Genomic DNA, 12545 nt, shown 5'->3' on the forward strand with positions numbered 1-12545 from the left:
TTTTTCGGATTCCTTTCCGAATAGTTGCCGCAGAACAGGGACCAAGTACATACCATAAGTCTTTGCAACTCAGCTGGGCGCAGCACACATGCACATAGGTACTCTGCACACAGCACACGCGCGCGTTGCTGCGCCATCTTGAGCCTCAAAGACATGACGAGTAAGTCTGTGTCAAATCCGAACAGATCCGGTCCAGCCCTTCACGTGTAACATACATACCTAGGATGCGCAAACTCTCGTCACTTCATCAGTGCCAGGACTGGAACTTTCATTAATCGCTGCGCCTACAACCTAGCGGCAGACTATCTCGTGTCTTTTTCAGCTCTATATAGTATGCAAACCCCAAGACGAATGCGCAATCCCTATACCCTGAGAACCATTGATGTTTCGTCGCAAACCATTGCTGAGGCCCTGTAAGTCATGCTTGTCAAAAACCATCCATTGCCATACCAATGCAGTGTACCAATACCAGAAACGCCCGGTGCTGATGTGCGACCGATCATAAATCATGAGTCCCATATGTCCGGGCCAATGTCTATAGGTGTGCCTGTAATTCATTATTTCCTTTTCCGTAATCCATCCCTCACTTCCTTAATGGGCATGCGAAGTGAATGCAGTGCTGAGACCCAATAATGCCATGCCGAGAAATGCAAATAGAATGCTCATGTTGCGGTTGTGGTTCAAGCTCAGACTTTCCACAAAGAGCTGCAATGCCACGCTTGCCATGATACCAGCCGTGACTGCAAAGAGACAGCCATATGCCACATTGTCAGGCGTCATGTTGGTGTGTTTGGCGATCTTGAACCAAAGCACTGCGATACCAGCACCAAGTGGTTGACTCAAACCACCCAAGAGGAATGACCAGCCCATGGCCTTGAGTCGACTGTTGAGGGCCATGTACAGCGGTAGAGCCATGGCAAATCCCTCGGAGATGTTGTGCACAAATAGTGCAAGAAATACATTAAATCCAAGCGACGGGTTGGCATGGTTGGTCGCGTAAGTAATGAAGCCCTCGGGGAATTTGTGTAGGGCAATGGCAATCGAGGTTTGGAGTCCGATGGACAGATAGGCGTTCTCGGGGACGTGGTGATGGTGCTGTGCCTCCAAATCGACCGAGTCCTCAGACACACAGTCGTCTTGTGGAACGCGGTTGTTACTCCAGTCGCGGCTGGGGCCTCGCGAGCGTGCTCGACTCGTACGTCGCTGTGGGGCCCATGTCTGGTGAGGCGCGAGCAACTCATTAGGCTCCTCACGCAGTGTCTGCATGTTTGCCTGAGCTGCTGTCTCCGTTGTAGTGCGCATAAAAGTCGGGGGTCGTGATAGGTTGGATGATGAACGACTGTTGACTGCCTTGAAGCATTCCTGCCCACATGGGTCTGAGAAGCCATGGCACGGTCCATTTGCATCGCAATTAGCTTTCGAATCAGCAGCAAACGACGTGACTCGTTTTGTGATGAGCTGTACCATCGATGGCCGTCTATTGACTGTGGCTTCTCTGGGGCGAGCTGGCTTTGAAGTCGCCGATTCTTCCGAGTTGTCATTTACCTCGGTGACAGCTTTTGATTGCTCTGTATCGTGGTCGTCATCGTGCATGAGGTCTCCTCCCAGCAGAGGAGTCGATTCGGTAGCATGTCCGTTTGCCCCATTCTCCTCGTGCACATGCTGGTGGCTAGGTTGGCGGTGCCTATGAAAGCTACCACCATGTGAGTGATGTCGATGAGCATCGCCATTATGGTGTGAGTGATCGTCCTCGGCCTGCTCCTTGTGAGTATGGTCGCAATCAACGACATGCGAAGGCAAAAAGCGATGGCACAGTCGAGATATGATCTGGATACCCAAGAAACCGCCGACAAAAGAGCCAATCAGCAGAAACCCTGCTGGCTGCTCATCAAAGCCCCCTTTCTTGAGATAGCTCTTGGCCTCGGGCAGCATGCTGTACAGGGACATGAATATCTGTGCATAATTGTTAGCCATCAAAGGTCCTTCCTTCGGTAATACTTTGGTGAGAGGTTGCCTACCATGACGCCGAAACTCAGGCTTAGCGACGAAGCCAAGAAAGCGTCGCTGTCCTGTACACGAAAGTTCTTCTTGCCCGGAAGTAGTCGGACAAGCCAGTCAACACAAATGACGCTGGCGCCCAGAACACAAGCTGTCGCAAGAAGTCGGGTTAGCAATTGGCACAACGGCGTACAAAGTAATCGGGGTTTGCTTAGGGTCACTTACCAATGCCGCTCACAAGGGCCATGATCCAGCCTCTTGTGTCATTGTCCAACTCCATCGTCTCCATGATGACCGACCAGGTAGCCTCGCCTCCAAGGTGCTCGAGAGAATCGAGTTTAATCTTGCAGGTTGGGTGCAGCGAAACCAGGTGCTGCTGCACACACTCTCTAGGACGCAAAAATCAATGTCATGAACTGTGATGTATACAAGGAAATGATGTAGCAATCTCGAAACAAGAGTCTCTGAAGAAGCAGGCGAATAGGGTCGGGCGTGGAGGAATTCGAGTTGAGTAGTGGGCGAGAATGGAAAGATCCAAGGTCAATCAATAGATTGTATGGCAATATGTTGGGCTTTCTGGCAGGCGGTGTCCTACCTAGAGGGATTCCAGTCCCGCTTGATTGGTACAAAGTAGTGTCGCCCGGTCAGTGGGTAGGTGTTGTGTTGATGATGGCATAGGCAGAAGAAGCGCCAAGGTGGTCCGGCGGGCTTGAGGGTAGTAGCTAAGGTAGGGGGGTTTCTGAGAACCTTGAGGGACCACCACGGGCTACCCCCAGCCTATCACAATCGCCCGGAATCGACGAGAACCGCTTTCATGGGCAGAGGGAACAATGGTCTGTCTGAATGGATCGTTGCACAAGGTTGCTTATTTCCACCTGTGAAACAAACGGTATCAATGTGCAAGTACACACCCCTTCTTCTATTTTTCTACTTTTCTAGTGATGCACAAGAACTCATAACTCCTTACTGTCAACAGAGGGAGGCTTCAAGGCTAGCACTGCATACAACCTACAACGATGCGATGATGACCCTCGACCCCCGTCGCGCCTGGCGGCACTTATTATACTAGGTCAGACCCATGATCTAGTATCTGGCGCACATGCAGGAACGGTGAGAACAACAAAGGAAACCCACGGGCTGCCAAAGAAGAGCTGACAAAGATGCACATATCCGCAATGGGCTGGGCAGCTTGGCAGACCCCCAACCGCCTCAATACCCTCCCAAAGCCCACCTTTTGTTCTCCAACTTATACCATCGTACCTTGTCGACACCTTGAAGATTCAAAAGACATTTGTTAGGCATGTGGGTGCGTGGATGCGTATGGAGATGTGATTGACTCAATCCAGTGCAGAGCGCTGACAGCACAATGGGGCCGGCCTAGTCAAACCCGTTGTGTATTTCGGGCGCGATCATTGTATCACAAGCCCTCTATCCATCCAGGTGGTCTGTCACACGCAGCCTGACCTCGAAATGTCCATGTCCCAAGTATCCTATCTAGCCTTATTAATGCGTTCAGCCGCGTGTGCAAAGTAATGGTAGTTACATTTACAAAGCCCATTTGGATTCTAAACCTTTCTTATCCAGCACAGACAGGCAAGGTTTCTTGCAATGACGTAGGTGTATCTTCACAGTCAAGGGTCCTTGCCAATATGAGCGACGAACAAGGACTTTCGATTTGGTCAGCACCTTGCTTGTTGCTGATCTGGGGTCCTGGGTTCCATAGTCGGTGCTTCTAACCGCCGACCAGCGGGGTGTACACTGCACGACGTGTCAGGCGGGGCATAAGTGAGAGAGAGCATCAGTGCTTGCATCCATTTTTTGCAGTTCCTTTGATACATGATTGCAAGGAATTGTTTCTTAGGAACCATACGCGGGCTCTCAAGTCCAATGTTTCTCTGCATGTTCCTGGCTTTCCTACGTGTTACGTACTTGCATTTGGCTGTTTCCTCCAATGGGACTCGAGCCTGTGCATCGGGCACTGATTACACAGAAAGTCATATCAAGTACGGTAACCGTGACCAGCTAATCAGAGCGCATGAGTTCCTACACATCAAATGCCAGCTTTGGTCGCCTTTAGACTGCTCAGTTGAGTGGTGGACAATAGCTGGTAATTTCGTCATACCTATGAGGACCATAAACAGAGTCCTGGTCATGCCTACTTACATATAGGCCTCCAGATATCAAGTAACCAGAGAAACGCCGTCTTGAGTGCTGACTGTGGCTCTGCGATCCCGCGTACTGATCAACAGGCCAGTGCAGATGATGTTTGCTGGGCTGCCCAAGTGATCTTGCGGCTCCGGTGCTCATCGTCCACTAACAGACGCCCAACCGGTCCCAGAGAGAGACAACCCGTTATGACCCGCAACCTGTAGCGTTGCACCAGGTCAATGCCCCTTGCCGCGTACCTAAGTGCTAAAGCAGGGGCCCTATTGCCGTCAATCCACATTCTTCAGCCCTGCAATCGCGCTGGAAGCTGGGAGCGCGTTTGCTACCAAGCATCTCAGAAATTTCTCCGCGTCCCCCCAATCCAGTCACTCTCATCTGAGACATACCGACCAACAGGTGCGCACACCAACCCAACACCACGAGGCGCTGTCAACTACCGCGTGGACCTCGCTGTACTCATACACCACACGCCTGACTGCCCAGTCATTCTTGTCAGCAGCGACAAAGATACGAAAGCCTCCAGCTTCCTTCTCCCCTGTATAAAACCACCACGGCCAGGATCGCTCCCCAGAGGGAGCCGTGAGATCTCGTTCAAGATGTCCAAGACAACATTTGCTATCATTGCTGCGGCGAGCGCAGGAGCCGGTGCCGCCATTACTGCAAGCATGTACAGCCTACGTCCCGAGCGCAAGCTCGAAACCAACACGATATCTACAACTACAACCACTATATCTACAGGCGCCTCCGCGCCCATTCCCATCCCCGGGAAGCAGGCCTTTGCGCAGCCAGGCCAGCCCGGCGGTCTCTCAACGTCTGCACCCGCCACGCTGCTGGGAGGTGCCCCCGTCGACCCCTCGGGCGTCTTCGAATATGGCTTCCCGGGCCCCGTATCCGACATCGCGACGCGCGCCGCACTCGTCTCCTCCTTTGACCGGCGGACGCGCAACCCGCACTGGGTGGTCGAGCACATTACGCCGGCATCGCTGGCACAACGCGACGGCGACCGCAAGCACAGCGCCTTTGTCGAGGATGAGGGCGTGCCCGACAAGTTCCGCGCCAAGCTGAAGGACTACTTTCGCTCGGGCTACGACCGTGGCCACCAGGTGCCCGCCGCCGACTGCAAGTGGTCCCAGGCCGCCATGGACGACACCTTTTACCTGACCAACATGTGCCCCCAAGTCGGCGAGGGCTTCAACCGCGACTACTGGGCGCACTTTGAGGACTTCTGCCGTCGCCTTACGGTCCGATACCCCAGCGTCCGTATCGTCACGGGCCCGCTATACCTGCCCAAGAAAGACCCCGTTGACAACAAGTGGTATGTCCGGTACGAGATGATTGGCAACCCGCCCAACGTGGCCGTGCCCACACACTTTTACAAGGTCATCTTTGCCGAAGCCGCCCCAGGCACCGCCGCGGGCCCCGTCGCCATTGGCGCCTTTGTCTTGCCCAACGCGCCCATCCCCAACGAGAAGCCCATTACCGACTTTGAGGTACCCGTCGAGGCCGTCGAGCGCGCCAGTGGTCTCGAGTTTGCCTCCAAGCTTCCCGTCGCCAGGAGGAAGCGATTGTGTGCCGACACTACTTGCGCTCTCGTCATCAAAGATTATGCCGAGAGACAAAAGGCATTTAACAAGTCGACCGCTGCGCCGTTGCCCGCCCCCAAGCGGTGATGATTTACGACCCTCGACATATCTATAGAGAAGGAAACTACAGGATGACAAACAATAATAACGAAGGAAATCGGATTGTCACATTATAGAATCTCAGCATTTGTCTTATTCCTGCATATGGATTTTCTGCCAACTCAGACGAGCCTGGACAGGGGTGGATGCGCACTTGTCCCTTCCTTTTGTGTTTGAATCCTTTTTGAGATTTTGGCGAACAATTTACACAGGAGCAGTCTTTGTAATATAGATTGAGAAACATCTGGCTTGGATTATCAGGACATACGGGAACAGCATTGGCACAGTACCAGCACAGCATCGCGTCGCATTGCATTACTAGGTAGTATAGCATTAACACCTGGTTTACTAGGAACCAAGGGGAACAGACTTCCAAGTTGTCAACATGTACATCGTTGCGAGTCAGTTAGCAGACTCGACGAGATAGTATATTGAGCTTCATGCTTCTGACCAGGGACCCTTAATCGCTCATGACTGAAGAAACGCTCCTATAAACGCCTTGGGTATTGTTGGCCCAATTTTTCCAGAAATTATCCAGGCACTCCTCTAGAAATACAAGCCATGCTTTTCTGATCAGTGACTTTTCTTTACCCCGGCCTCGGATCGACTAATTTCACATTGTATTGAATTCGTCTTCGACCTCAATCAACCCTTGTTATCTTGAGGTGACATCTTAATTAGGGACCTGCTTTGGTTCCTTTTTCCTTTTTCAGGACCTGCCTCGAGATGGTCCTCGGGGCTGTCCTCGGCATTCGTGACTGGTTTTTTCTTAGCGAATGCGAGTGTAATTTCCGCGTTTCTGTTCTGCCTTCAGGCTTTCCTCTTGACTAGGAAGGGGGGCTCTTCTGCGGCCTCCAGCATCAAAAGCAGAACCGTCGGCGCCATTCGGTGGCATTGGCGGTGGAGGAAAGCCAGGCGGGAATTGAAAGTTGGGAGGGGGAACCATCCCGGGTGGCAGCATGCCAGGCGGCGGGGGCAATGGAACACCAGCTTTCTGCATCATCTCTGTGATCCTAGCAAAGGCTTCGGGATCGTTGGGATCCATGCCAGGTATGGGAGGAGGTGGAGCAGCGCCATTCAGATTGGGAGGTATCGGGAACGGAAGAGGCGGTGGCACGACACCGGACGCACCGACGCCGGGAATCTGTGGCAGAGGCGGTGGGACGCCATTGGCAGGTAAACTGAGACCTGGCAGACCCGGTAAACCCGGGAGACCTGCGGGCTGTTGACTCTTGGCTGGCATTTTCTGGTCGACGAGTCCTTCTGCTTCGTCCTCGAGCTCTTGCTCTTCCTCTTCTTGCCGTTGGCGACGTGCATCACGGCGATGCCATGTTCCTTGAGCCTCGGCAGCAGCCTCCCCAATGTGATATCTGTCGTGGAATACCTCCGCGTCCCCAGGTCTAGCCCGCGACCAGAATCTCGTAATACGATCGTTGGATCCGGAGGCTAGAATGTGGCCTAGTGGGTGCCAATCAAGCGACCATATGGCATAATCATGCGCAAACGGTATTTTGTGCGCGGGATACAGAGTTTGCGCCGGTGCTGAAGATGGATCCGCGCTCTCGTAAGGGCTAACACTTATAGGTTGACCTGCTGGAGTATTCGGTTCGTCCAAAAGGTAGTGGAATAGAGAGCCCTCGGAGCCTCCAGTGCTCAGAAGGTTGGGGTGGATGGGATGCCATGCAAGGGTCGAAATGTCCTTTTCGTGACCTTTCAATAAACATACGTCCTTCATCATTCGCAAGTCAAAGACTCTTGCTGTTTGATCCCGAGCAGAAGTTGCCAAGCAATTTCCACGGACTCGCTCGAACAATGTTTTTGTAATGGTGTTCTTGTGCCCATGCAGCGTACGCAAGCATCGTCCAGGCGCTCTCGGATCCCATAACTTGACCAGATGGTCCTTTGATCCGGAAACGATAAGCCCCATGGTAGGATGCCAATCACAGCTTTTTGCATCCCAGCCGTGGCCTTTAAGCTCGCGTTCCTCGACACCACCGGTAAAGTCAAAAATTCTCACTTTGGAATCATCCGAGGCAGTAACAAATTTGGAGTCGTTGGGGCTGAAGGCAAGATCTCTGATTGGATCGTGAGAAACCTGAATAGCTTTGACATTGTTGAAGTTTGGCTGCCAGTACTTGATAGTACCATCGTGATCGGCGGATATCAGCCAGTCATCACTGTGAGAGTAGGCCATGGCCCGAATGGCAACATCGTGAGCCTGCATAATTGTCTCAAAGTTGAACCCAGTGCCATTCCACAGGGTGAACTCTCCGCTTGTGGACGCGGTCAGCAACCGACGGCCCTCTGGTGTCCATCGCACAACGTTGACGGGATGCTTGATTTTGTTGAGCGATGAGTGTAAGTGTTTTGCAGGAACGGAATCTGCAGGACTGGTAACTCTGGCCAGCGGTGGGAGCATCTTGAGGAGGGATCAGCATTACATTTTCCAGTGTGCCAGGCCGTCCCCCGAAGGCTACCTACATCGACAATATAGCTGGCGCTGGGGCGCTCAGCCTCGCCCTTGAAGGAACCCTGGTACCGCGGCCGGCGATCGCGAATCCAGTGCACCATGGTGGCGCCATAATCAGTGACTGGGCGCCGACCTCTGGCCCTTACAAAGCCGATGCCATCAGGCCCGTGATCACCTCCGCGCGGTTCGTAGGCCATCGCGTCGATATTGCCAGAATAAGCTATGTGACGACTACGATGCCCAAGTCATGTGAGCTGTGTGGCTTGCGTCGCCTGTGATGAATGGTACAAGTATGACAAAATAGAGATGATGCTGGTGAGGAATGTGGCTGGCGTCACATGAGCCTACGTAGCAAGACACAAAACACCAGACAGATGGACGAGGCTGATGGCAAGTATGGAATTGCTGTGAGAAAGAGCTCCACTCCTGTTCGCTGATGGGTTACTGCTGGCACGCACGCGGAATGGGCTTGGCTTGGGGGTGGTCGATTGCAGGCGGCGCGCGCGCGCTGGGCTTGAGTTCAGTCAGACACGCGCAGAGAAAATCCACCAGATGAGCTTTTGAGCTTTAGCTTGAGCTCCAAGGCCCCCAAGCTGGCCTGGAGGGGTAGGTACAGCAGGCACGTTCCTACTCTGTAGGTAGCCCGGTTTTCGTTTTCTTATCTTTTCGATAACGCCAACGAGATGAACCAGCTGGCAACACTTAGACAGCCCGGAATCACCCGTGACGTGATTCCCTCTTCATTTGGAATGTAGTTGTTAATATTGGAGGTGACACTGATGTTCACTGGCTAATTCCGATCATAGGGAATCAATTTGCGCTACTAAGACAAAAGGCAGATTTGCAACACATACTCGAGTTCTGTACCCCATATGTGCAAGCAGAAGTTATTTTATTTACTCGACATGTCATACTCAAAGTTGCACTTTATTGATAATCACTACAGCACTCATTCACCCCTTTATGAAGAAAAGTCTGGCCTCCTAGTACGTAGACAACCCGCCGGTAACCGAGCCGACAACCTCCGAGGCAAGGTGAATTGAACTGTTGGAACTGTCCTCTGTCTCTCCAGCGCCAGTGCTTTCCCTTTCACAGTGGCCAGGCGGCCCTATATCTGTGTGCTTTCAGTCAATGAATTCCTGAATCCACAACGTTCGCAATCACATGCGTCAGCCCACATACGTCTTGGCATATCAGAGCCCTGACATTTTCGAGATCGCCAGGGTCTGAATGCAATATGCCAGTAAATGGCAAAGGGACAAACAATATCCAATCGCTGCTAAACTCGCGTCCGGAGTAGATTTCGTCAAAACATTTTGCCAGTACTATTATCTGCACAGCGGTGTTATTACGGGCACACACATACCGAGAGAATGAGAGAGATTGGAGTAGATAGCAACATTCCAGTCTTGCCCATCCAATGCCCATGCCAACCAAATGCAAATGCAAATGCAGATGCAGCCTAGCAGCACAACCCTCGAGCTATCTACTACCTACATTACCTACGTACATCCTGCAGTGGCTAGCCGACCGCGAGCTGTGGTATGATTTGACTGCTGCAGCATTTCCCCTCTGTCGCTTCACCCTGGATAACAACCTTGGAAAACTCAATTGCGTCTGGCCAGAAAGGAGCTTGCTTGGCACTCAGGTAGCCCAGGCCAGCTCTCCCTCCTGTCCATACGTTTCCCTTTTTCCCTTGCCTAGAGCTACGTAGCCCAAGGGCGGAGCCGCCGCGGGAGACCGGCAGTCCTTGATGTTCATTATCATTTAAATTATCTTCATTGCGCAACACAAGAACCCATAATATTTACTTCTCAACCTTCCCGCATTGCGCGGCAGCAAATGAGAGTCGCAAACCTTGGGTCTGATCACTGCAACGAAGACACCAAGCCCATTTTCCTTATCAGAGACACCTTGCCTGAGGAGCTTGGAAGTATAGCTCGGCGCGGCGCCCTGGAACTCGCCATCAGCATTTTTTTTTTTTAGAGTTTGGAGGGGTATCCAGCTATCAGTGACGAAACTCTAAAGCATCTCGGGTCAACGCAAACAATCTTCCATAAGTCGATCCGAACCACCCAGCCGACTTCACATCACCTCATCATCAAGTATTTGCCTGCCTGCTTTCTTTGCTCATGTGTTGGTGCCCTGCCAATTAGTGACTGGGAAAGAGGATCGTTTTGGAGGGTTTCCATGAATCCTGCTACAGAAGAGACAGCAAGCACCATGGAATCAGCAACCTCTACGAGCGTGGAGACGGCCACCTCCCCAATTTCAAGCCGTAGACGCGAGGTATCCGGCACGCAGCAGCAGCAGCAGAATGCCAATGAGCCTACAAGGACTGGCCGCGCAAATGGGGCACCGACCTTTGTGAGGAGATACAGACATGTTGCAGCCATTCACTCCAAGACGCAACCATCAACGTTGAGCCACGATGCTGCCGCGGCCCCTAGCTTTCTCGGTTTTCGAAATTTGATGGTCATCACTCTTGGTATGATTGCTGCACCAACTCCTATCCAGGATCAGGCCCATGCTCACCATTGCTTTTAGTTGCGGGAAACCTTCGTTTGGTCATTGAGAACCTGCAGCGGGTAAGCTATATTCTGTGCTACCCTTTCCAACGGTTTACCTGGCTTACACCAGTCGTTAGTATGGCAACTTAATTTGTCTAAACTGCCATGGCTTCCGGAAACACGACGTTTTACTGGGACTTGGTCTTTACTTTGTGATACCATGCTTTTTGTGGGTTGCCCACTCCATCGAGCTCTTTGCTGCACAACAGGCCAAGGCATCACGAGCTCTGGCCGTTCGCAGAGGCGGCTCGGCCAGCCCCACGGAAGACCAAGCCGAGTCCTTCAGGGCCATGTGGATCAGGGTGAGATGGTTGCATGGGCTCAACGCCACCTTGGCATTGAGTTTAACCAGCTGGGTAGTCTACAGCTACATTCACCACCCACTGATAGGTACTGCGACTGAAGTGCATGCCATCATCGTCTGGCTGAAGACGGCTTCTTATGCCCTGACCAACCGAGATCTCCGCCATGCCTACCTTCATCCGGTGAAGGGCGAATTGGCCGCGCTTCCCGAGATTTACTCCAAGTGTCCTTACCCCGAAAACATCACCATGAGCAATCTGGCTTACTTTTGGTGGGCGCCGACTCTTGTATATCAGCCAGTCTACCCCCGGACCGAAAAGATACGCTGGAGGTTTGTATTCAAGCGCATTGGCGAGGCTGTCTGCTTGAGCGTATTCATTTGGTTCTGCAGCGCCCAGTATGCGGCTCCCGTCCTGCAAAACTCACTAAACAGCATGAGCACTCTCCGTGTTGCTTCCATTGTGGAAAGGCTGCTGAAGCTATCAACAATCTCCCTCGTCATCTGGCTCGCGGGCTTCTTTGCTCTTTTCCAGTCTACCCTGAATGCTTTGGCCGAAATCACTAGATTCGGCGATCGAAACTTCTACGACGACTGGTGGAATGCGACCAGTCTGCGCGACTATTGGAACATGTGGAACAAACCTGTACATGCTTTTATGAGGCGACATGTCTACTCTCCCATGATGGGGAGGGGATATGGCCAAACCCGCAGTTTTCTCGCAGTTTTCTTTGTCTCGGCCGTCTTGCACGAGATGGCTGTCGGAGTGCCCACACACAATATCATTGGTAAGTCTTTTTTTTTCTTTCTTCGTGCAGTAGTGCAATCTTGCTGACTGGGCATATAGGCGTGGCCTTTCTAGGCATGATGATGCAACTGCCATTAATTGTGATGACAGACTTGGTCAAGAAGTTTGTGGGCGAGCCACGAGGCAAGATTGTTGGAAATTGCACATTTTGGATCACCTTTACCATTCTTGGCCAGCCTTTCGCCGCATTGATCTACTACTATGCCTGGCAGGCCAAGTTTGGAAGCGTGAGCAAGATCAAGGCATGATTTATTACTTTGATGCCGTGTCTATAGAGGTTAGTTGAACCTCATGACTGAAGAAAAGTTCTTACCTTTCGACTTACCGCATAAACACTCTCTTAATGTGGTAGAATGGCGCTCTTGTTTCTTGGGTCGAAAGTGGAATAAGTTACGATTAGAACAATATATCGATCTCGACATGTAGAGCTAGCTGTACTAGAATTTCCGTGGTACGAAACAAAAACCACGCTGTGTCGATATGAACATTTCTTGACATTGAATAGAAACTATCTTGATCTGCATTAAGACCACTTGTTCGTCAACGACCA

The 12545-nt window shown here is 51.9% G+C and overlaps 4 protein-coding genes across 4 annotated transcripts; 2 read left to right on the forward strand and 2 right to left on the reverse strand.

The window, feature by feature from the left end:
* Positions 1-591: 591 nt before the first annotated feature.
* Positions 592-2287, reverse strand: PFICI_11493 (uncharacterized protein; the record flags this gene model as incomplete). The annotated part of the gene is made up of 3 exons (XM_007840074.1): positions 592-1953; positions 2019-2149; positions 2224-2287. The coding sequence occupies 3 exons, from the start codon at positions 2285-2287 to the stop codon at positions 592-594; spliced, it is 1557 nt and encodes a 518-aa protein (XP_007838265.1).
* Positions 2288-4760: 2473 nt separating this feature from the next.
* On the forward strand, positions 4761-5834 carry PFICI_11494 (Mitochondrial nuclease; the record flags this gene model as incomplete). Its single annotated transcript, XM_007840075.1, has 1 exon — positions 4761-5834. One exon carries the CDS (start codon positions 4761-4763, stop codon positions 5832-5834), a length of 1074 nt encoding a protein of 357 aa, XP_007838266.1.
* Positions 5835-6615: 781 nt separating this feature from the next.
* Positions 6616-8513, reverse strand: PFICI_11495 (Polyadenylation factor subunit 2; the record flags this gene model as incomplete). Its single annotated transcript, XM_007840076.1, has 2 exons — positions 6616-8265; positions 8328-8513. The coding sequence occupies 2 exons, from the start codon at positions 8511-8513 to the stop codon at positions 6616-6618; spliced, it is 1836 nt and encodes a 611-aa protein (XP_007838267.1).
* A 2026-nt stretch (positions 8514-10539) lies between these two features.
* Positions 10540-12243, forward strand: PFICI_11496 (uncharacterized protein; the record flags this gene model as incomplete). Its single annotated transcript, XM_007840077.1, has 4 exons — positions 10540-10804; positions 10864-10904; positions 10964-11975; positions 12035-12243. 4 exons carry the CDS (start codon positions 10540-10542, stop codon positions 12241-12243), a joined length of 1527 nt encoding a protein of 508 aa, XP_007838268.1.
* Between the last annotated feature and the right edge of the window lie 302 nt (positions 12244-12545).

Source organism: Pestalotiopsis fici (genome assembly GCF_000516985.1).
Source record: "Pestalotiopsis fici W106-1 unplaced genomic scaffold PFICI_Scf_9, whole genome shotgun sequence".
Lineage (NCBI taxonomy): Eukaryota > Fungi > Ascomycota > Sordariomycetes > Amphisphaeriales > Sporocadaceae > Pestalotiopsis > Pestalotiopsis fici.